The following is a 26052-nucleotide window of genomic DNA, read 5'->3' on the forward strand; positions in this document are numbered from 1 at the left end:
TAAAAAAAAAAAAATGTATTGTGGGGCGTGGTGGCGCACGTCTTTAATCCCAGCACTTGGGAGGCAGAGGCAGGTGGATCTTTGTGAGTTCGAGGCCAGCCTGGTCTACATAGTGAGATCCAGGACAGCTGGGGCTACAGGGAGACCCTATCTCAAAAAGACAAAAAAAAAAAAAAAAAAAGAAGTATTGGATGTGAATCTGGGAATCAAGGCATTGGAAAGGTCAGCACAGAGCATTCTCATACTGTGAAAATTAAATTTATCATCTTGATGCACTACTTTTAAAAATGTATCTAGTTTCAAATCAACTTCCCCTAAGCACAGTCTTTAAAAAAAAAGAATTAAAGCTTTATACCAAATAAATAAGAATGTTAGAGACCCGGATTATCTACTGGTCTATCTGTGAAGGACACAAACTCAGGGTCTTGTACATGCTAAGCACATGCTCTACCACTGAGCTATACATGCTCTGACATACACTTACTTTTAAGACTTGCAAATCAAACCAGCTCTCTGTTACTGTGAGTCCCCCTTTAGAGCTATGACCAACCCTGGATCAAAAATATTTTTTCTTCAGAAGCTGCAAAAAGTAAAACCTGAATTTGTTGCCTTCTCAATACAATGAATCCATGAGAATAAAGCAATGTGTAGGCATATTCTGATGTAACCTCCCACCCTTGACAGACCTGTGGTCTCTCTGGTATTTGTTTAGTGCTGTGCCTTCATCTCATCCATGTACGGTAGTTTAGGCTGCCATGGCTGCATCAGACTGAACATGTATCAACATGTTTCCTTATTACTCTCTAAGCAATATAACATCTATTTACATGGCATTTACATTGTAAAATGTATTGGAAGCATTATATTCTTAGATATAAGCAATCTAGAGAACAGTTAAAAGTATATAGGAGGACCTGCATGGGTGTGCTGGATAGCTTTAGTGTCAACTTGACATACCTGGATTGAGGGAGCCTCAACTGGGGAATTTCCCCCATTGGACTGGCCTGTGGCAATGTCTGTGGGGCATCTTCTTGATTGTTGAGTGATGTGGGAGGATCCAGCCCACTGTGGGTGGTGCCACCCCTGGGCAGGTGGGCCTGTGTTGCATAATAAAGCAGGTTGGGCATGGACCAGGGAGCAAGCCAGTAAGCAGTCTTCCTCCATGGCCTGTGCTCCAGCTCCTGCTTCCAGGTTCCTGCCCTGAGTTCCTACCTTGGGCTCCCTGATGAACTGTGACCCGGGAGCTGTAAGATAAAATAAATCCTTTCCTCCCCAAGTTGGTACTGGTCAGAGTATTTTGTCACAGCAATTGAGAAACAAACTGGAATGATGGGTTATACATAAATATGGTATTTTATATAAGGGACTTGAGCACCTGAGGATTTTGGTATTCCTGCACGATCTGGGAACTAACCCTCCACAGATACAGATGAACAGTTTTATATTGACATGTACTAGTATAATTCAGACAAAAGGGGCATCAAAGCATTGTAAGGGTCTGCTTAGGAAAAATTCATGCTCTACCACAGAAATGAAGCACTCACCTCTTTTTCTTCCCTGCTAATCATCAGTCCACTGTCTTTCCAAAGGTCAGGATGATTCTCGTTTCATTTGAGACTGGCTCACCACTGCATTCCTCTTTGGTGTCTTCCCTTGCCAGGTGATGCCCAAATATGCACAAATAGATGTTCTCAGTCCGCCTACTTCTCCTTTTTAGGTCATTTCAGAATGGTTGCATGCTCCCTAACAGCACAGCCCACTCCTATTATGGCATTTATTAGTAACCAATCATAGGAAAATTTTTGGTCAAATGTGCAAAATGACACAAAAAGCACAAAGCAAAGATCCTTGAGTATGAAGGAAGAGTAAGTTATGATATTATACCACAGGACAAGTCTTCAAAATGACGTTTCCTTACAAAAGGGCCTTATTGGTCATTAAAGCATCATACTGTACAGTCTCAGAATTGTCCATTTACAAGATAATGCAATTTATATCAGGTAGAGATTTCCTTTTGATCTTTAAGTTTTACTTTCCTCATCTTTCTTAGCATTCTTAAAGCATGCATTTTCTGAGCAAACTGTCAAAGCCAGAAGCCTATTATTGTTGTATTTCCCCATGCTAAATAGTCCCTAAAATGTATGTAAACCAAAGAAACACATCTACTTGCCTGCAGTTTGAAGAGGAAAGCAGGGAGCATGCCCTCTGCTCACTGCCCCGCCCAGCTGACAGACAGATGAGGGTTGTTAGGACATACAAGGAGAGCATACCAAGAACAGGGGCAGGATGGGGTGGCTACCCTGTTTGACTTGTGAATTAAACACTTAGCTTCAAATGGTAACACTGAGGGAAAATAAATATAAATATATAAAGCCATCACGCTTTACCTCTAGACAAATTACTTCCCTGTTTCTTACAAACACAATCTATAAGATTTATTCATTTAAAACAATATTTTAGTCAAAACAGAAAAGAAATTTGGAAGCAAGAAATAACTGTCACTGAAAACTGCAACTGAGATAAATTTATCTGATACATGGGAAATTCTCAGAAAATTTGAAAAATAAAGGATGGCTAGATGGCTCAGTGGGTAAAGACAGATGACCCGAGTTCTATCCCAAGTGCCTACATGGTAAAAAGAGAGAACATATACACAAAATAAAGAAAATGTAATAAAAAATTAAAAACAGTAAAAATGGGATGTCCCAGATTTTTGCTTAATTTTCTTTTGCTCAAATTTAGAATGAAAATGGAAGACAGGGAAATAAGCAAGTAAACTCAAGCTTAGAGCTGAGCTGCTTCTATCTGCTCACGAAGTGTGATCTTGTGAGAAAATATCCTCAGACAACCACAGGGAAAAAATATCGTTAAAGGAGAAAAATAAACATGTGCCATAGCAGAAACCACATCAGTTAGGTATATTTAGAGAAAATTGGTCTTTTTTAAGAATAGATTTCCCAGGGCTGGAGCAATGGCTCAGCAGTTAAGAACACTGGTTGGTCTTGCAGAAGACCCGGGTTCGAATCCTAGCACCCACATGGCAGCTAACAACTGTCTGTAACTGCAGTTCCAGCAGGTCTGACAGTCTCTTCTGTCCTCCGCAGGCATTTCACGACATGGGTGCACTTACCTACATGCAGGCAATACATGCATACACATAAAATAAAAATAATAAATAAAATATTAAAAAGATTTCATTCCTAATAAGTATTAACTTTTTGTAAAAACAAACAATTTTTACTTTGCAAAACAAAAAACTCAAGATCACAGTACATAGCAGTTATTTATTTAAATACTTGAAAAGATCATGATGAAAAAAATAGGTTTATTGTGAGAGTTTATATTCATTAGATTTATTTTACCATTTAAAAAAGTCCTGCTTTTAGGTTATCTTGGCCAGATATAGAACACTTCATGACACATGCAGCTACTGCAATACACTACAACAGACACAGCTATTATAGAACGATTTACTCTTTGGGTGGAAATTCATCAGTAGTAAGGGTGACTTGTTTATTTAAACTAAAAACATTGATAATTACAAATTGTTTTTCTCATTTGATCGAAAGGGCTATAAAAGTCCATATATTGACAAAGGAAGTAATGTAATCACACAGGTAACACCTCTGCTGATTGCTTTGACTTTAACCTCCTCAGCTGCACACTCAGCTATATGATTTCCTAGACTACACAATGGCTTCAACACTGGCCTACCATAAGTGACTGAACCAGAGTGGTACTGGTAAGTGATGCTGGCATGTGTGCAATCTGAAAAACAGAAATGGCTATTGAAGCCAAAGGATCATTCTGAGTCAATGTGAAATAAATAAGTGTTCCATGAGCAATATAATCTCTGGGCTGACTGAAACCTAGCAGAGTGAGCCAAGTGAGCACTAGTAATACTATGCAGTAATGTCTGGGAACATCATTTCTAGAACTCTGTGTGGGAGGCCCTATCTTGCCTGGATATGTACATTATTTACAAAATATTCCCTTTTGGCTTCTGAAACTTAGCCACTTTAGTTTGGCTATTAAGGTGTTTTCTTTCCATAGTCAAGCCAATACTGTAGTTATAACTATCATTAAAATACTCTTATGCATGAATTACAAATATTAATAAAGTAACTGCATGTATAAATACCTCAATATTTCTAGCAGAATTTAAAGCATTCAGAATGTACATAAAAGTATTTGTTTTTGGTAGACCAGTATTTTTTTTTTTAAATCATCGCTGTTTCAATAACACTCTGTACATAGCAAAGCCCAAAACTGCAAAAACAGTAGCACCAAAACTTGCTCGAAGCCAGAACGTGGAGCTCTTGAGGTCAGCTTGTGTCACGTGCCTGTAGTCAGAAAATACAATTAATATTTAAAACATGATTAGTAGGAAAACCTTATACCAATCATATGACAGTCTACTTTGAGGGAAGTATTAGCACACTGGTCAGGCTAATTGCATACAGCAATGCTTACCAAGGACATTTATCAATATACCCATATACACATTGCTTAGATGACTATTATCTTAAGAAAACGACATCATAAAGACATTAGTAAAGACAATGTCTTTGCAATTAGCTATTACTTGGAAGTTGATATATACAATTTTATACATTTCTGTCACAAGGGAAATGAAGTTAAGTGAATCAGCCCAGTACTTCTTAACACTACCACAGTCCTTTAGAATGAGAATCAGGCTGGAGTCTCACAATTTTGAGGGTCAGATTCACAGATGTAAACAGACACAATCTTCTGTCCCCAGGAATCAAAAGTGTAAGTAGTAATCAACAAGTGACAATACCTTAAGAGCAATGATTAAAGTTAATTGTGAAAAACTTGAGCCTTATCAAATTTATCCCCTCTAAAAGCATTCCAAAGGGAAAGGATTTATCAGTTTGCATTAATTTGGTTACTGCTAATTAAAGAGGAAAAAAAAAAAACCCTAAAACTAAAACCAAAAACCCTGATATTAGTTAGGCAGGCAGTGATAATGGCACCAAATAAAGAACGTAATGTAGTATGAGGCTGAAAGGAAATGACATAAAGGAAGCTATTGTATACATGACAAGAACAGGGACAGCCTGTACCACGAACTGAGTTTGTGAGCATGCTCAGTTAATAACATTGCTAAGCACCCTCAAGAGTCTCAAGTATGACAGCTTACCATAAAGAGGATAAAGCTTAAAGCAAAGGTTGGAACATCTTATTCAAGTGTCAGTGAAGAGAATTAGGCTGGGTTCTTAGTTAAGTGAATAACTGAGGTGATATAAAAAAACTTCCAGAATTAAGAGCTTAGTGAGACAGTCTTGGTTATTTGATAATTAAGCAGATTTGAAACAAAAGTCAGATATCATTAAAAGGCCAAGGCACTGTCATATGCAAATGAGTTAAAAGCCAGGAGTTCAAAATGTACAAAACTACTTGCCTCAGTAATAGTCACAGACTGACTGGATTAGTCCTCACAAAATGCAATTGGTATATCCTAGAAACAAGTCTGCAGTATAAGCCAGTGCTCCATGCGTCTCACCACAGCCAAATACCACACAGCACTCCAATGTCTCATCCTCACCATTTTCTATTAAACTCACATAATTATGCTTTACCAAGCAAAGTGATAACATGGGTTCATTCTACCTTGCAAGTTAGTTTTTCCAACAGGCAATGTTTTATTTATTTATTTTTTGAAGGTTAGAGAAGAGAATATTTAGGTTTCAGCTTTTTCTAGTCAGAAAGATTCCAAGGCCAACCCTTTGGTTGGGTGAAATGTTACCTGTCTTCAAGAAAAAGTGGACCATGAGATGACTCCATGAAGATGGAATCTTCTACGGAGCTGACGGCGTGCACCTGGTGAGTAATACTGCCTTCGTCGTCTGCTAACAGCATGGCACCCCACTCAGCTACCCGGGCTTTTAACCTTGCACATACATGCACACAGTTGGCAGTTCACAGCAGAGCTCACAAACGAATGGGACTCAAAATAACATCTCAATGAAATATCCCACATGTATACAGAATTGCAATTCTATAAGACTGTCTCTTATGCTTCCTATATTAAAAAATACATATGTATTACACAGAAAATAGCTAAGCTCAAAAAATGATCTCTATGTACTCTTAAATATTCACACACTGGACAGGGACACCTAAAGTTGTCAAATGCATCCCCTACATAACCCTTTGTGGTTGGCTGTCCATCTGAGAAACAGAAAAACCCATTCACACTGCCAAAAACATTGCCTGATAGCACACAACATAACTAGTAGTGATTCAAATTAGGCTACTAGTCACCAGTCATGAAGTTTATAAATGCTTATAATTTTAGACTACTGAAACCTAAAAATACAAATCCATAAAAAATTGACTCCAACATCCCAAACTAGTAGATCACCAAGGATCTGTGCTGAGATTAACAGAGTTTACATATCCAATAGAGATAAAGAGAATTTAAAGTGACAGCATAGGCTGAAAGTGCATTAGGGTTTTTGGTTCAACTTTGGCTTGTTTTGCTTTTCCTTTTTGAGACAGGTCTTACTATGTAGCCCTGGCTGGCCTGACCTGGAACTCACGATGTAGACCTGGCTAGCCTCAAATTCATAAGATCCACCTGCCTCTGCTTCCTAAGTGATGGGATTAAAGATGTGTACCACCATACAAAGCTTGTTTGCTTGCTTCCCTTCTTTCTAGTGGTATTGGAGACTGAATCCACTGATGACTGAATCCAGAGCCTTATACATTCTATCACTACATCCTAGCCCTGTTTTTTTCTTTTATTTGGAGGGGCGAGATTCAAGCTTTGTTTTGGGCTGTGATTGTGCTTCCTCTGCCTCCCGAGTGTTAGAATTACAGACATGAGCCCTTAAGCCCACCAGCTTGCTTTTGTTATTTTTTTTTTAGAGTTTTCACATTTATTCTTTAATTTACAGTGGGAAAGGGATTAGCATTAAAGTTAGCTATAATCACATTATCATCAGCCAAAACTGTTTCTCATGAGCAGTCCTTAAATATGGGTATTAGCTTCATACAGCTCTAATTTGTAAAAAATATACTATATTTCTTTCTTTATGTATTTGTGTATGTGATGGTACATATGTGGAGGTCATAGGTCAGCTTGTAGGAGTCAGTTCTCTCCTGCCATGTTGGTCCAAGGGATTGAACTCAGGTGGTCAGGCATGGGGCAGGAGCCTTTTCTGGCTGAGCCACCTTGCCAGCATACCCTCCCCTTTTTTCTTTTACTTTTTTCGAGACAGGGTCTCACTGTGTAGCCCTAGCTGGCCTGGAACTGGCTATAAAGACTAGGCTGGTCTTGAACTTACAGCCATTTCCCTGCTTCTGCTTCCCAAGTGCTGAGATTAAAGGTGTACACCACCATGTGGGTTTCCCGAGTTCTGGGATTTCAGGCATGTGCCACCACACCCAGCTTCCTCTATGTTTTTTTTGAGTCAGGGTCTCCCTGTAGCCCCAGCTGTCCTGGAACTCACTATGTAGACCAGGCTGGCCTTGAACTCACAGAGATCCGCCTGCCTCTGCCTCCTGAGCGCTGGGATTAAAGGTGTGCACCACAATGCCCGGCCCATTTTTTTAAATTTAACATTTCATTTATTATTTTCATTTTACATGTATGAGTGTATTGCCTGCACGTAGGTAAGTACACCCATGTCATGCAATGCCTGAAGATGACAGAAGAGGCTGTTGGATCCCCTGGGACTGGAGCTACAGACAGTTGTTAGCTGCTACATGGGTGCTGGGATTCAAACCCAGGCCTTCTGCAAGAATAACCAGTGTTCTTAACCGCTAAGCCATCTCTCCAGCCCAAGCATTACCATTTGTAAAATATATCATGATTGAGTTCATTACTTAGTTTTCTTCTGCATTTCAAAATGGCAATTATTATTTTCCCCAAGCTACAGTACAGCCTTCAATAGGCACAAATTTAGGTACTTTCTAAAGATATAGATAGCTTATAATTTGAGGCAACTACTAACTTCTAAAATATATTCCAATAGCTCTATCAAGGACATGGGAGTTATTAATATACTTTTAGACATGGAAAGCTACTTAGAGAATTTATGCCTTTAACATAAGCATTTTAAAGCTGTATTACTGGGTTCTATTTATAAATGAGAAAGCAATTTATAACAGATGGCACCTTTGTCATAGCTTGGATAACCAACATCACCCAATAGATAATAGTGTGATTTAAAATGTATTCCATAAATACAAAAAACTGACTTATGCTTGTCATTTCTGGTCTCAGACTGGATAGCAGTTTTATAAAACTGCTTCCTAATTTGTCTCTAAAATCAAGCAGAAAAAAATTTGCCACATTCCAAAGCATTTTGAAATCACTCACATATCTTAGAATAAATTATAATATCTTACAGCATAGCCTGTTTTTAAACTTTATTTTCTTTTTGACGAAAAAAGGTAATGCATACTCATTAGAAACTATATGGAAAATGAAGGAAATTAAGAAGAAAAGGAATTCCTAAGTTCAGTCATCTAAAGCAACTAATTAAAATTTGCAGTACTTCCTTTAAGACTTTTTTTTTTTTTTTTGGTCTTTTTGAGACAGCGTCTCCCTATAGCCCCAGCTGTCCTGGAACTTACTATGTGGACCAGGCTAGCCTTGAACTCAGAGATTCGCCTGCCTCAGCCTCCCTGGTGCTGGGATTAAAGGCGTGCACCACCATGCCTGTCTCGCTTTTAGACATTTTTAAAAATACTTTTTACATAGCTTCAAACAGTATGCATAATACAAACATATATGTTAAAAACATACTAGCACTCAGGCTGGAGAGATTGCTCAGTGGTTAAGAGCACTGATTGCTCTTGCAGAGGACCCGGGTTTGATTCCCAGCATCCACATGACAGCTACGAATCGTCCTTAACTCCAGTTCCAGGGGAATCTGAAGCCCTCTTCTGACCTCCGCAGCACTGCACGACATGGGTGCACTCACATACATGCAGGCAATATACTCATACACATAAAATAAATATAATAAATAAAATATTTAAAAAAATGTTAGTATTCAAAAAGACCAAAAAAATAAAAACAAAAAAACCCACGCTATAATAATTTTTCCATGGATCATGGAATATGTTGTCAGCTCTTAAAATTTTTTTTGAATTTTATGTACATGACTATACTGCCTGCATATATGTAAGTGTACCTGTGTTGTGCAATGCCCAAGGAGGTCAGAAGAGGGCATCGGACCATCTGGAACTGGAGTTATAGATGATTGGTAATCATCATGTAGGTGCTGGGATTTGAACCTGGGTCCTCTGCAAGAATAGCTAGTGCTCTATTTTTTTAAGTTTCTTTTTTGAGACAGGGTCTCCCTGTAGCCCCAGTTGGCCTAGAACTCACTATGTAGACCAGGCCAGCCTTGAACTCAGAGATCTGCCTGCCTCTGCTTCCCAAGTGCTGGGATTAAAGGAGAGTGCCACCATGCCTGGCAAAAATAGCTAGTGCTGCTGAACCATCCCTCCAGCCCTGTCAGCTCTTAAAATTTTTAACAATGATTTATTTTTGTGTGTGTATGTGCACACATGTACTCACATGTGTCATAGTTGTTGGCTCTTGGTTTTCCTCTTTTCAGGTTGACAGATGTGGGAGCAAGTGCCTTTACTCAATGAGCTGATCCCTTAACCCCTTTAGCTTTGTTTTGATCTTGTTTAAATTTATTTTTATTTATATGTATGCGTGTATGCCTGCTGTCTGTATGTATACCATGTGCACAGTACCCAAGGAGGTCAGAAGAGGATACTGGATCCCCTGGAACTGCAGTTACAGTCAGTTTTTTTTTTTTTCTTTTTTTTCTTTTTCTTGTCTTTTTGAGACAGGGTCTCCCTGTAGCCCCAGCTAGCCTGGAACTCACTATGTAGACTAGGATGGCCTCTGCCTCCTGAGTGCTAGGATTAAAGGCATGTGCCACCATGCCTGGTCTATAGTCAGGTTTGAGTCACTATGTGGGTGCTGGGACCTGAACCCAGGTCACCTGCAAGAGCATCAAGTGCTCTTAATTGCTGAAACATCTCTAGTCAAGGTCTCACCAAGCAGTCCTCACACCAATCATCTGGCCTTGCCTCCCATGTTCTGGAATTTCAGGCAATACCACCATATTCAGCAAGGGACCACCATTTTGAATAGCTACATGATTTGAGGCATGGTCTGATGTAGCCCAGGTGGGCCAGGAGCTGGTTGAGGCTGAGGATAACTGTAAACTCTTGATCCTCCCACTTCTATCTCTAAAGTGGCTAGAATTACAGGCCTGTATGCTTTCACAACCCTGGTTTAGAAGGTGTTAGGATCAAACCCATGGCCTCTGATATGCTAGGCCAGCACTTTACCCTCTGAGCTACATTCCCAGGTTAAAGAGACAGATCCGTTATAGTCTATCCTCCTATTGCTGGTCACCATCATCTACTGGTGACTAAATGAAGTGATGGATATCTTTCTACAGGAGATTTTTTTTCTTTCCATTTAGGATATTTTCCTTAATACAGACTCCTCAGTAGCCCAGTATGGTGGCACATGCCTTTAATCCCAGCACTCAGGAGGCAGAGACAAGCACATCTCTGTGAGTTTGAGGCCACCCTAGTCCACATAGCAAGTACCAGGCCAGGCCAGGCCAGCCAGGGTCACACAGTAAGACAGTCTCAAATTAAAACACACACACACACACACACACACACACACACACACACACACACACACACACTTATTTGGAGTGGTAAAGAACACTGACTGTTCTTGCAGAGGACCTGGGTTCAGTTCCCAGCACCCACATGATAAATAACACCTGTCCTTAACTCCAGTTCCAGAGGATCTGATACCCTCTTCTGGCCTCTATGGGCATTGCATACATGTGGTGCAGTTACATACATGCAGGCAGAACAATCACACACAAAAATAAACAAAATTTTCTTTTTAAAGATAGGCTTCTCAAAAATGAATATTACAGGGGACTGGAGAGATGGCTCAGTGGTTAAGAACACTGACTGTTCTTGCAGAAGACCCAGGTTTGAATCCCAGAACCTCATGGCAGTTCCATCCCCAGTTCTTGGGGATCCGACAGCCTTTTCTGTCCTCTGTGGGCACTGCATGACACAGGTGCACTTACCTGCATGCAGACAATACATGCACACACATAAAATAAAAATAAAATATTTAAAAAACCCGAATATTACAGAGTCAAAAGTGTGAGAGAGGGATAGCAGGATTTTTGTTTTGTTTTGTTTTACCTAGTGATAGACTTACTAAATTATTCTACTCTAGAATAAGGTCATTTAGTTCAACATTATCTCTTTTTAGAAGATAACAAATAAAGACAAAATGTTGTAATATAACCCTAATTAATCATTTTCAGCTTGCTAGAGCTTCTAAGTTCTTAGGTGGAAAATTACTTTGATGTTGGTTTTCTGGCTGAGAAGTGCATAGGGCCTTTATATCAGCTGCTAGACTTTTCTCAACATAGGTATGAGAAGTAACCAATGTGTTTGAATTTAGGTATTATTAAAGATGATTCCCAAATAACATCTCGAAATTCAGGCAACAAAGAGTTAAATGAAAAACTTGGCATGGTGGCTTGTTTTTAATAAGCCCAGCACACAGGAGGCTGAGGCAGAAGGATATTCCAGCAACTTGGAAGTGAGCTGGAAAAAAGGAGAATTCAAATGAAACCTGGGCTACAGAGTGAGTTCCAGGTCATGCTGGCAACTGTTTCCAAAATTTCAAAAAAAAGTTAAATGAAAAACTGTGTGTATAATAACACACGTAACAGACAAAGTGACCAAAATGCTTATGTACCTTTGCACTAAATACCTTAAAGAAGAACTTAAGACAGGACTGGTGGCACTTGCCTATAACTACAGCTACTGGGGGAGGCTGGGGCAGGATTTCAAGCTTGAGGTCAGCTTGGGCAACTTAGTGAGACCTTGCCTCGAAACAAAAAAGGACTGGGGTTATAGCTCATTGACAGAGCACTCACCTAACAGGTAAAAAGGCCCTGGGTTTGAGTCCCACTACTGCCACTACCAACACCAAAAAAAGAAAAAGGAAAAGAAAAAGCATATAAAATGCTTTGGATTAACTCAGCAATTTATAGTGAATATAAAAACATAAACTAGGGGCTGGAGAGATGGCTCAGTGGTTAAGAACACTGGTTGTTCTCGCAGAAGATCCGGGTTTGAATCCCAGCACCCACATGGCAGCTAACAACTGTCTGTAACTCCAGTCCCAGGGGATCCGACAGCCTCTTCTGATCTCTGTGGGCATTGCATGACATGGGTGCACTTACCAACATGCAGGCAATACACACATACACATAAAATAAAAAAATTAAAAATTTAAAAAACCCCATAAACTAAACCTTTTATTGCCTCAATGTATTTAAATAGTAAGGAAATATCAATTATAATATTTGTGAACATAAAATATCAAATCCTAAAGTGGCCAAAGAAATTAAAACTATTCTAGTTATTTCCAAAAGTACTTTTTTTCAAATAAGAGTTTTTTTTTTTTTTTTTGGTCTTTTTGAGACAGGGCCTCCCTATAGCCCCAGCTGTCCTGGAACTCACTATGTAGACCAGGCTGGCCTTGAACTCACAGAGATCCGCCTGCCTCTGTCTCCTGAGTGCTGGGATTAAAGGCGTGTACTACCACACCTGGCAAATAAGAATATTTTTAAAATTCCATTTGAAAATAGTTTTTATAATCTGTCACAACACTTTTATGTAAGATATAAAAACAGTATCAGAATTTGAAGAATAAAAATTCAGAAAGATTGCTGGGCAAGGTGGAGCACGCCTTTAATCCCAGCACTTGGGAGGCAGAAGCAGGTGGATCTCTGTGAGATCAACATGAGCCTGGTCTACAGACCAAAAAAAAAAAAAAAAGAATTAAGATCCACATTCAGTTAAGTTTATCATAGAAACATTTAGTAGCCTACTGAACCAATGCCGAGACACTTAGGAAAGGCTCACCCAGATGTCTTCCATTTGCATTCTCATACAGCTTCTCAGAAATGAACCAATTTTCATTCCTTTTACCTTGTCATTTTTCCTTTCTAGTTATAACTCACAGGGAAAATACACTAATATGAATAGCATCCTAATTTTACAACTCCATTTATGCATCCCAGGAATAAACTTTTTGTTTTGTTTGTTTTGAGACAGGGTTTCCTTGTAGCCCCAGCTGTAGACCAGGCTTGCCTAGATCTTACAGAGATTCTCCTGCCTCTTCCTCCTGAGTGCTGGGATTAAAGGTGTGGGTTTGGTGTTCTATATTTATTTCTAATGATGTCACTAATGCTACCAGTCTGTCATTTTGATTTGTGTGTATGTGGTACAAATCCAGAGCCTTATATATATGAGGTAAGTGCTCTGTTACTGACCTATGGCTTCAGCCTCTCTGGTGAGAGTTTCAGTGATAATTCTTCTAACTGACCTAGAAAGCATGAAATACTTTAATAAGAAGTTTCTCAAAACAGATTAAGAAATCAGGGGCTAGAGAGATGGCTCAGCCAGTTGAGAGCACTGGCTACTCTTGCAAGACCCAGATTCCGATCTCAGCACCCATATGGCAGCTAACAACTGTCTGTAACTCTAGTTCCAGGGGATCTGATGCCCTTCTCTGTCCTCTGTGGGCACTGCACAACACAGGTGCACTTACACACATGCAGGCATAACATTCCTAGATATAAAATAAAAATTAAAGATTTAAAAATTTAAAAAATAGGTTAAGAAATCAGATAGTATTTAGTAGAGAGGAATTATAACAAAAATCACAAGTAAGCTGGTAATTGGTCGTGCCTAAATAGTGACATACTTTGGATATGTACCAATGTCAATAAATGCTTCATTAAGCAGTAAGAACCCAAATTTATAGATGATCTTTGATACATAGGAAATGCCCCACTATGTATATACTGACTAGTGATGTTTAAAGACTGAATCAGGCACTCCACCTTGTCATGTTCTTTATTACTTTAACCAAATGGGAAAAACAGTTAAATCATAATCAGCAATGGCTAAGAATCTACAATACAAGTTCTTGAATAATTTTAAATTTGACTATGAATACAGATTCAAAGAACTGCCTTGTAGACTTTCATGTAAAGGAAAGTAGATGTTTCATAAAGAAATAAAACAAAACATTTTTGCATGTGACTTTTTTGTATAACATAATATTCTAAGAATCAATCGTCTTCCTAAATCAAGCCCATGACAGCAATTCTTTTTGATCTGACAGTAAAAAAGGCCTTTTGTTAAAAAGGGCACCTAAATGAAGTAACATGAATTCAAACTACATAAAGGAGAACGCTGGGTGATTATCAAAGTAACAAAGATAAGTAAGCCATTAATGAGTGCCTTAAAATGAATGTCACATACAGTTTAAACATGTTTAAGAACACTGTAAGAATGTAGTAGGAACAAGGCTGCTTGTTGCACCTTTACACTGGTAAACAGTGTGAGTCATACACTTAGCTACCAAAGAAAGATGCTGCTGCTGAACTTAAGAAATAATATAAACAGGTTGAGGGGTGGTCCTCACTAGGCTGCAGGGCGTCACCATAGTGAAGCTGAGCAAAGAAGCCAAGCAGAGGCTGCAGCAACTCTTCAAGGGCAGTTTGCCATCAGCTGGAGCTATATTCCTCGTGATCTGCCTGGGATTTATGAGGGGTGCAGATCCTAGAATGCCCAAGCCATCTGTTATAAGCCTACTTTGGGGATAAAGGACCATTTGGTCATCTGGACTTGGAAGCAATTCATTCAACATGGAAGGTGTGTGCTCTGACTAGATAAGAAATGAGACATTGGTCAGATGGCCATCAATTGGGCGACGTGCTCTTCTCAAATGCATCTATGGCAGAGTAGAACCTCTATTGACTTATGATAGACTATCAAAATAAATGCTTTTAATATTGCTTTAAAAAAGAAATAATACAAACAAATAACTTTAGGTGGCTAATGCAAATAAAACAGAATGGAAAAAAAAATCCTGAAGCCAAAATACACACCAAAATTGTAAACAATTTTTGACTAAATTATAAATTAGAAGTGAGAAGATTATATACAGAAACCTAACTTTGAAAGAGATAAGAGGATTAAAAAAGTGACTAAGCCAGGTGTGGTGGTACATGCCTGTAGTCCCAGCACCTGGGAGGCAGAGGCAGGTGGATCTCAGTGAGTTCAAAGCCAGCCTGGTCTACATAGTGAGTTCCAGTCCAGCTGGGGCTACAGGGAGACCCTGTCTCAAAAAGCCAAAAAAAAAAAAAAATAGTGACTAAGCACAGGTGGCTAACTACAAATGAATACCTAATGGACAGATTAACTTCACAGCAGTCTATTTTAATGCAGTGATGTTCTCAGGCAAAGCAGGAATAACAATAATGAACAGTTGATAAATAAAAACTCTGGGTAATTCAAATCAATACTCAAATTCATTCCTGTATAATCAGTCCACACACACCCTCTTTTTTTTGACAGGTTCTGTGGGCTAGACTGGAACTCTGGAACTTACTATGTAGAGCTGTAACTCAAAAAGATCCACCTGACTCTGCCTCTCAAGTGTTGGGATTAAAGAGGTACATCACCATTCCCAGGTAAAATATTTGAAAATTAAACTTGAAAAGTGTAGCATGATTTACTGCATTGGAAATGAAACCATTTCCAAAAACTAAAGTCATTTGACCACAACCTCCAAATATATAGAAATTCAAATAAATCTAGTTATTCATAGTTGATATAAAGAAAAGCATAAATCTATATAGATATAAAAAGAGATCAGAAAACAAAGTTGCACAGAAGATGGATGGGTGCATAATTTAACACTACACTTACATGTTTAAATAAAAATACATCCAATTAAATTGGAAAGAAAAATTTTATCCATATTTTCTACTTAAAATATACAATGTTGCTGGGCATGGTGGTGCATGCCTTTAAACCCAGCACTTGGGAGGCAGAGGCAGGTAGGATCTCTGTGAGTTCTAGGCCAGCCTGCTCTACACAGCAAGTTCCAGGTCAGCTGGGGCTATAGGGAGACCCTCTTTAGAAAGACCCCCCCAAAAAAGACTTTTTTTTTTCCTCTCAAAAAGTAAAAAATGGGAGGCTGGAAAGATGGTTCAGTGATTAAGAGGACTGGCTGTTCTTACAGAAGACTCAGGTTCGAATTCCAGCACCCACATGGAGGCTAACAACATCCATAACTCCAATTCCAGAGGATTCAACACCCACTTCTGTCCTCTAAGAGTAGTGCATGACACCGGTACACTTACACACATGCAGGCAATACACTCACATACATAAAATAAAAATACTACCTAAATTAATGATCAGTTGCAACACTTTCTTCTCTAGGATAGGCTGAAGTTACTGAAAACATAACCAAAGTTTAAAAGAAAAAATTCACAGCATATTATTTAGAAAGATACTTAAAGGCAGATACCAAATCTTTTTTAAAAAATATTTTATTATTTTTATGTGTATGAGTATATGGCCTGCATGTATGTGAGTGTACCCGTGTGTCATGCAATGCTGCAGAGGTCAGAAGAGGGCTTTGGATTCCCCTGGAACTGGAGTTAAGGACAGTTTGTAGCTGCCATGTGGGTGCTGGGGCTTGAACCCGGGTCCTCTGCAAGAGCATTCAGTGCTCTTAACCACTGAACCATCTCTCCAGCCCTCAAGTCTTTTAAGATACCATATCTTTACCTTCAAATTTTGCCTCACCTCACAGCAGGCTCCAAAGCAGGTACTTAAAAGTATTCTGGATGAATAAATCAAGGTGTGTTTGTGTGGTGGGGGGGAGGATGAGTGAGACAGTGGGAAATGTATTCTCAAACATGTGCCATAGCAGGTAGTAATTTCTAATTCAATAAACAAAATTTTTATGAAAAACTAAAACAAAGCAGTATGTACTAGAATTATTTGCTAATTACTTATATACATCTAATGAAATTTTTTTGTTTAAATAAAAGTGACAAAACTTAGAATTTTTTATAGTTTTAAATCAAACACTAAGTATCAACCAAATAATAATTCATAATTTTTCAATGCTGGGGAAGAAGCCAGCTCTTCAGGTCAACACTACTACTGAGTTATACCACTGAGCCCTGGTAGTTCCGATTTCTAAAAATAAAGGTTTAAGACTCAGTAGTAGTAGCTGGGTGTGGTGGTGCACGCCTTTAATCCCAGCACTCTGGAGGCAGGCAGGTCTCTATGAGTTGGAGGCTAGCCTGGTCTACATAGCGAGTTTCAGGCCAGCTGGGGCTTACAGGGAGACCATCTCAAAAATACCAAAAAAAAAAAAAAAAAAGATGACTCAGTAGTAAGTAGGAGCCCTCCTTAGGGAATGAAGTTCAGTGAAAGGTCCTGCAATGACTTTTAATGAATTAACCTTTTTTTGTGTTTATGATACATTAAGATATATTTAGAATGGCAAACCCATAGTGACCAACCAAAAAAGGCTGTCAAAACATGAGAAAACATAGAGAAAGTTGTTTCATTTCTATCCCATCAAACACTTTTTTTTTGGTCATTTTTGAGACAGGGTCCTCCTGTAGCCCCAGCTGGCCTGGAGCTCACAGAACTCCACCTGCCTCTGCCTCCCAAGTGCTGGGATTAAAGGCGTGTGCCACCACACCTGGCACAAACACCTTTTCTTGGGTGAAGAATAAAATGTGGGGTGAAGGGAAACAGACATTTAAATTCTTTAGGTGTCCCTTTTTTCTGCCTTGTTTGTGATAAGGCCTTGAACTTGTGACACTCCTCCAGCCTCAGCATCCTAAGTGCTGGGATTGATCTACTGCACCATACTCCATTTGCCTCCATTTTCAAGCAACTCCATCTTAAAACTAAGGTTGTGCTGGGCATGGTAATCCCAGCACTCAGGAGGCAGATGCAGGCAGATCTCTGTGAGTCCAAGGCCAAGGCCAGCAACAGGATAGGGAGATCCTATCTCAAAAAGACAAAAAAAAAAAACAAAAAAAACAAAAAAAACCCACAACAAAAAACAAAAACAAAACTAAAGTTGGAAACCAGTAGCTTGTAATATAGTTTTTATCCTTTTTTCAAAATTGATTTTTTGCTTTTTATGTGTACAAGTGGTTTGGCTACATGTATGTAAGTGCACCCTTGTGTGCAATACTCACTGAGGCCAGAAGAGGGCATTGGATGCTCTGTTACTGGAGTTAGGCATGGCTTAAGTTTAGCTGACCTGTGGGTACTAGAAACAGAATTCAGGCCCTCTATAAAAGCAATCAGTGATCTGAACTGCTGAGCCATCTCTCCAGCCCCACTTATAAAGTTTTTTAAATGGATAGTTGTTAAATATCAGGAAATTTCACAGAGTTGGGTTGTATTTTTTTTTTTTTTTTTTTTTAAAGACAGGGTCTCACTCTATACACCAGGCTGACCTAGAACTCATTCTGTAACTCAGGCTGGCTTCAAACCCATAGTGATTCTACTGCCTCAGGCCTTCCTAGTGCTGGGATTATAGGCATGAGCCATGATGCCTGCTTTTCAAAATCTCGATTTTTTTGTGTGTGAGATTTTGGCCTCCACCCACCTAATGCTGCTTACCTATATCCTTCTCTCAACTAGAAGAAACTTCAGGATAGAACTAGAATTCAGTCCTTCTTCCCAACAAATGACAAAGTGAGACAAGAGAGGAGTCCCTGGAAAGTCACTTGCCCCCCTGCTCACCTCCCATTTACCTCCCCAGATGTCAGTGGTGTGTGTTGACACTATTATTAAATCACTTCCCATTTATAATAGATATGACAGAAAGCACTGGCTTCTTTTTGAGGATCACTGTGTAGAGTAATTTACTATGAGCAAGCATATCAATTTAAGGCATTTCTAACCTATTTCATCCTGGAAGCACATTAAATTTACCTAGTGGAAAAACTCACCAATGACACAGAAAATGAATCTGCTATCAAAGGCAATTAAGAGCTTCTGGAATACACAATAAAATAGGTGGTTTGTAATCAGTAAATACTAGGAGCCAATGTGGGTTCACCAAGAATAAGAAATCAAATAGATATATCACTTTCTATTTAGATAAAACTATCCATTGGCCAGTCAGAGGAATGTGATAAAGATTATATATTAATTTCAGAGTTGTTCCTGAAATTTCAGGTAAGAAGATACAATGTAGATGGGATAATAATATGCAAATTTACTTTGTTTTTTATCTTTATTTTTTGGAGACAGGTTCTCACCAGGCAGGCCTCAAACTTACTATGTAACCCATGCTGGCCTTGAACTCCAGATATCCTTCTGCTTCAACTTCCTGAGTACTGGGATTACAAGTGTGTACCACTACATGTAGTTCAATGATATATACATTTAAAATTATTAATTTATTAATTATTATTATTTAAAGGTAGGATCTTCTATAGCACAGAATGGTCTCCAACTTGCTAAGCAGGCTAGGTTGGACTTGAACTCCTGATCCTTCCATCTCAGCCTCCTAAGTGCTGGGATTTTAAGTTGTGCATGACACCTGGCTGAATGATGCATTTCTCAATTAGTAATAATTGTGCCTCAGATAAACCTCATTGGTTATGATACCGCCACTGCACAAAGCTCAATGATCTATTTTTAACTAATTGAAATATCTTTCATTGATTCTGAACCTATGGCTGGCAGAGTTCTCTAGTGGAGTACTACAGGCCTTGCTGGCTTTACTTCTCTTTCTCTAATCTCTGGGTAGTCAATATTATCTTTTATCAGTAACTTGAAAACTAAGACACATCTATATAATTTGCCAGTAACATAATTGGAGAGATATAATGAGACAATTGATAAAAATAACGTTTGAAATGACTGAGCTAGAACGAATGGGTTAAAAAGAATATGGCATTTAATAGAGAGAAATGTATCTGAATTTGCATTTAAAATGTGAACTATAATATTAAATACACAATAAGAGAGGGACATTCATCTTAATAGTATCCCATATGAATAAAAGATCTGATTTTAATTAACACCAAGATAATATATGTCAACAGTGTGATGGGCTGTTAAAAAGTCATGTTAGCCGGGCATGGTGGTGCATGCCTGTAGTCCCAGCACTTGGGAGGCAGAGGCAGGCAGATCTCTGTGAGTTCAAGGCCAGCCTGGTCTACAAAGTGAGTTCTAGGACAGCTGGGGCTACAGGGAGACCCTGCTTCAAAAAGACAAAAAAATAAAAAATAAAAAAATAAAAAAAAAATAAAATAAAAGGCAAAAAAATCTCTCCAAAGAAAGCCATTAGCACTGGACATGATGGTACACTCCTTTAATTCCAGCAGAGGCAGAGATAGGTTGATCTCTGTGAGTTCAAGGTCAGCTTGGTCTATATGTAATGAGTTCGGGGCCGGCTAATACTACTAATAGTAAGATCCTTTCTCAACCCTGTCCCCTCAAAGAAGCTTCAGCATTTCATAGACACAACCACTATACTGCTGGTAGCCACATATCATGACCATTTGATTCCAGGTGAGCTGGAGCTACAGGGAGACCCTGTCTCAAAAACAAACAAACAAACAAATTCAAACTATGAGCCAGGCATGGTGGTATATCCCTTTAATCCCAGTACTTGGGAGGCAGAGGCAGGCAGATCTCTGTGTGTTCAAGGCCAGTCTGGTCTATGAGAGAGTTCTAGACCAGCTTAGGAGTACATAGTGAGATCCTGTCTCAAAACACAAACAAACAAAAAACCCTAAAACAATCAAATCCAAATGGTTCACATTAGTATGGTTTCAATAAGATACATTATATGAATGTAAGCTAAGTACAGTATCATACATGTCCTTCACTTGGGATCAACATACCTTTCCTTACTATGTCTCATTTATTTCTTCAACTCATACCCAGAAGATTTTATTATTCCTATACATATTATCTCCTAATGTGAAAGTTAACATTCCTAATGAAAAAAATTCAAAATCTTGTTTTATAATCCTCAAATATACCTACTAATTTAAAAACATTATTAAGGATGCTTCCAAAACTAAACATTGTCATTACAGTGAGAATATAGTGGAAGTTAGTGGGGCATCAGTTGGCTTATTGCCTTTGTAACGAGTAGCTGTATAATAAATAGTTTATCCACTTTTTCTTTTGTATTTTAACAGAATGCCTGGTACCCAGTAAATAAAGTTAAGAACCTGTTAAGAACTGCAGTGAAGATTTTGTTCTTTACAGATTGCAGCAAGTCTGAGTTGAGGAAGTTCTGACAGATGCAAAATGTACACCTGTTGCAGGTGCACATACAGCGTAACCGGGCATGGCTGTGAAAACACACAGAAGGACAGGGTTGAGTTCTTACTTATAAATATGGCACAAGTCAGGGTGTGCCAACTTAAAAAAATTTTAGGCATAAGCAACACTCTTTGTAGAAAGGAAAAGGACAGTGTGGGGCATGCTAAAGTTGTGCAGAATTCCACATTTACTGAAAATATAATAAGCAGCATAGTTTTTCCTTCCTCCCTATAGAAAATCTAGGAATATTAGCTAAAAAACTTTTTTGGAGGGGGGATGGAATCATTATCAGATGAGTTTTAGTGGAATAAATATGCACAGCAATAGATGACACCCTCATCTAAATTAATAAAAACAAAACTTGAGTAAGCCATAGCACCAACCAAAGGACAAGGTTTGCTAGCATTTGAATCACTATTCCCTCCTCCTCCTCCTCCTCCCTCAACATACACACATGCCTGAAAACCAGGAAGGAGAAGAGTGACAGACACAAGAGTCAACAGACGAGTATATTCAACCCTGAGAAGATATGAACAACATCGTCTTTAATTCATCAAGCACCCTGGCTCCCAGTGGAAGTCAAAGTGCTTCATAAATTTCTACTAGAAAATAGAGAGTTAATTTTATCAGCTACCAAAACATAGCAGCTAAGTATGATAGCATGAAACTCCGGGTAAGGATGTAAAACTCAACAATGGATCCAATTAAAATCAAGAATGAAATTTAAGGAGACTTTCTGACTCCTTTCTGGTTGAGTGGAGCTGCACTGGTTAGTGCAGGCATACAGGACAACCCATTTCACCTAAGCCCTGACTGCAATGTTGGGGGCTGCCAATGACTGGTCAGTGGTCAGACAAACAAAGCCATCACACCACCTATAAAGAGGTACTGACTGGCGCAAAACCCACTCAGAAAAGCGCCAAATGTTGAATCAATAGCATCACTTCCTGTAACACCTCATCATTTTTAGAGGCTTCTTAGTCAAAGGACTGGCCCAATCTGCTTTGGCTTAGCTTGTGAGATCTGATGAGACCACAGCACACGGTGGCATGGTTGTGGAGATTAGCAGCATCCCAATAATGCCTAATTCCCAACATGAAGGAAAATAAGAATTAATTTTGAGAATTAATGCTCAAGACATTTCTTTTTGAAACCTGACTTGTGATGAGGACTGTATCACTGCTACTAAGACACTGTCAGCTGTCATACTGGAATCCCTCATTATGCCATAAACTGAACCTGACTCTTCAATACACAAGGCTCCACCCATCAAAAAGGAGAGAGGCAAGTATGCTTAGCAACAGGGAGATACTTCATGAGAAGTAGTTTGCTATTAATACATAAGTAAGTGTCCATATATGTACATTTATCATATATACACACACAAGAATTAAAATAAAATGTTTAGAGATGCAGCTCTAATAACAGTTGCAATTACTTACAAGATAAATAAAGTATTTTACATTGTAAAGACGGCACTATAATACACAGTTCAGTGTAAGTCTGACCAAGCAGTGCGTTTCTAAATATTACTAAAATTAATAGCAAGAAAGGAAATTTGGCCATCCTATAAGAAAATGTCAACAAAATTCCACTGAAGTCATAAAGAAAAAGTAACTTACAAAGCAGTTTTTAGAAAGACCCAGATTTTTCTCAAATTCTCTATTCTACCAGTGTTGCCCATGTCTCGGGAGAGTCTGCCTCTGTAATGATCTCTGTAGATAACATACATGAGAGTTTTAAAGCAAAGGTAAAATATAAGTTAAGTTTTTGCTTATCTAATATTACTAGGAATGACTTGATTTCCAAAACAAATAGAAATTCAAATACTTGCTGCATTTTTTTAAAGTATTAGTTAATAGAATACCAGTAAACTATAACTTTAAAAATCTAAGTAGGTTAACACTTTTTTGGAAAGCATGAGTCTTGGTTTATGGCAGTGTTTCATTCATACTGTTATATTTGAGAAGTGTATTATTTATACTCAATACAATTGATATATTGTAGTTTTCATTCAAGAAACGATTTAGAGACTAACACAGGAACAAACAGGAATAAGCTATATAGTCCTGAGAAACGCACTGCCTGAGAAGCTGTTTTGTTACAAAACAGAAAGTACACAAATGCTCTACTTGAGAAATGAGATGAGGATCATGCAATTTTAAAGAGTTAGTAAACTACAAAGACAGCCATTGTTACATGCTTTTACATATGTATGTATAGATATAATAAATGTACATGAAATTTGTGACTGTAACAATGCAAAATATTAATAGTGGACATTCCAATGACAACTTTTTACAGCACTTTAAAAAGACATCAAAATCTGAACACAAACATAAAACATGTTCAATGCAAATTCACAAAAGATTTTTTAATTCTTCACATACTCAAAGTCAATTAATCAACAGAAAAATATAAAAAATGAATTTTGTGTTCATATGGAAATGCCTTACAAGCATAAAGCAACATTATGTCAACTCCATTTTATCATAGTAAGACTATGGTTTAATGCTGGATGGTAGCTGTGCATATTGTACTATCATGCTTAAAAGAGCTGTGGAGTGCCCAAAAATATACAGACGGCCAGAAGCACAGTTTTATGACATCCAAACCAAACTTGAAGTTGCTCAAATTCATACCTTCTCATTACAAAGTCTCTTTCTGTTGCTGAACAATTTTTATGTGACAAAAATCCCCACCCCACCCCCACCTTCATGGCTAATGACATGCAATGTTATTATGAACCATACAACATGAAAGTGAAGACAGAGCAAGTACTTACGGGTACATGGCCATTGTTGTCAATTTAACAAAGATATCCTTACTGGGCGCATCAGCAGTGTTGCAAGTGAAGGCTTGAGGTGGAGGCATTTTGTGTTTCCTGCAGAAATCAGTAGGTGAGATACTATACTCTTGTTTAACTTCATGTAGGTCTGACTTTGCAGCTATGATTAAGCAGGGTATTCTGCTGTCCATAAAATGTTGCTATGGAATAAAAAGTGAAGTCAAATTTTGATGCCAAGTTCAAAAATTACTATTTAACTAAGTGTAAACTAATAATTTCCTAGGACAGGCCAAGCAACAATAATTTTATTTTTTTTGGTCTTTTTGAGACAGGGTCTCCCTGTAGCCCCAGCTGACCTGGAACTCGCTATGTAGACCAGGTTAGCCTCGAACTCACAGAGATCTGCCTGCCTCTGCCTCCCAAGTGCTGGGATTAAAGGCATGCACGACCATGCCCGGCACATGTAGGAGAATATTTTAATGCTATGTCTGGGACACTATTAGCACAGAAGGAAATGAGAATCTTTAGCAATAGAGTACAAATGTGTTTATTTTTTAAAAGCTCCACAAACTATTTTGCTGTACTTTTCTAACTAGGAAACACCACAATGCAATTCCTTTAAAACATTTAGTCATGATCCATAAGAACAACAAACCTTAAAAATCCTGGCACAGTATTCAAAGGATTTAGGGTTAGTGACATCATATACCAGGCATACAACATCACAAATGATCTCAGCTTCAGTTAGGAATTCCGACTCTGAGATATCGTGCAACTTGTAAAAAGAAAAAGATAATGAGAAACCCATGTATATCGATGTACAAAGTGATGCAATATATTCCAAAGAAAACATTAAACCATGCATAATCAAAGACATGAAAAATATGAATTACAAAGCCTAACATAAGAATATTAATAGTCAGCAATATTTACTGAGTACTAATATTTAAAACTACGTGCACAAGGCCAAGTATGGCGGCACATGCCTTTAGTCCCAGCACTCCAGAGGCAGAGGCAGGCAGATCTCTGTGAGTTCAAGGCCAGCCTGGTCTACACAGCAGGTTCCTGGCCAGCTGGGGCTACAGGGAGACCCCATCTCAAAAATACTAAAACAAAGAAAAAAGCTACACGGGACAAAAAGGTTTAATTAGAAACTGACAAACCTTTATCAGAAAATGTAAAATATAATATTCACAAATATGGGTAACATTCTTTCAATGTGGTTATCTGGAAAAATAAACTATTTCTATAAAACTTAGAATGAAGTTTTCTAATACTTAGTAATTAGAAGCTTTATATCAAGGACCTAGTATGGTAAGAAATTTGGATTACCAAGAATAAGCCTCTTGCTTAAGGTCATATAATTAATCAATTGTGAACCAAGGCTAAAATTGAAAGACAAGACCCAAGGAAAGCACATGACCCCTTTCTACTATATTTCACTGGTGTTTTCTCTTTTGTTTTTGTTTTGTTTTAAGACAAGGTCTCCCTATGTACCCTGGTTACCCTAGAACTCGCTACGTACCAGGCTGGCCTGCATCTGCCTCCTAAGTGCTGGGATTAAGTCATGTGCCACTGTGCCCTCTTTTCCTGCTTTCACATACTTTTATATTCCTATACTTCTCCCTGCTAAACAGAGACTTGATTCAAATTATAAACTACAGCACTCATTTCATATTAAATCTTATTTCATAACAGTATTCTTTTTTTTTGGTCTTTTTGAGACAGCATCTCCCTGTAGCTCCAGGTGCCTGGAACTCACTCTGCAGACCAGGATGGTCTTGAACACACAGAGGATCTGCCTGCCTCTGCCTCCTGAGTGCTGGGATTAAAAGCGTGTGCTACCACACCTGGCTAGATTTTTCTTTTTAAGATTTATTTTTATTTATCTGAATGTGTGTGTGCTTGTACATGTGCATGAGGGTACCCATGGAGGCCAGAAGAGGGCACTGGATCTCCTGAAGCTGGAGTTATAGGTGGTTGTGAGCTGCCTGATATGGGTGCTGGGAACA

The 26052-nt window shown here is 38.5% G+C and overlaps 1 protein-coding gene and 1 pseudogene across 7 annotated transcripts in view; one reads left to right on the top strand and one right to left on the bottom strand.

Moving 5' to 3' along the window:
• Positions 1 to 3264: 3264 nt before the first annotated feature.
• Rhot1 (ras homolog family member T1) overlaps positions 3265 to 26052 on the bottom strand; it is a 79337-nt gene continuing 56549 nt past the window's right edge. For 2 of the 7 annotated variants that reach the window (XM_029553559.1, XM_029553561.1), the window contains 6 exons: positions 24696 to 24815; positions 24038 to 24240; positions 22875 to 22967; positions 21159 to 21281; positions 5771 to 5914; positions 3265 to 4343 (listed from right to left, as the gene is read on the bottom strand). In XM_029553559.1, coding sequence (XP_029409419.1) covers positions 4226 to 4343; positions 5771 to 5914; positions 21159 to 21281; positions 22875 to 22967; positions 24038 to 24240; positions 24696 to 24815 — 801 coding nt within the window. In that variant the 3' untranslated portion in view covers positions 3265 to 4225. The remainder of the gene's footprint in view (positions 4344 to 5770; positions 5915 to 21158; positions 21282 to 22874; positions 22968 to 24037; positions 24241 to 24695; positions 24816 to 26052) is intronic. The other 5 variants (XM_029553560.1, XM_008848182.3, XM_008848180.3 and 2 more) reach the window with 5 other exon arrangements.
• Positions 14541 to 15191, top strand: LOC103746086 (annotated as a pseudogene).

The sequence above is a fragment of the Nannospalax galili genome, unplaced genomic scaffold (assembly GCF_000622305.1).
Source record: "Nannospalax galili isolate Female #2095 unplaced genomic scaffold, S.galili_v1.0 scaffold363, whole genome shotgun sequence".
NCBI lineage: Eukaryota > Metazoa > Chordata > Mammalia > Rodentia > Spalacidae > Nannospalax > Nannospalax galili.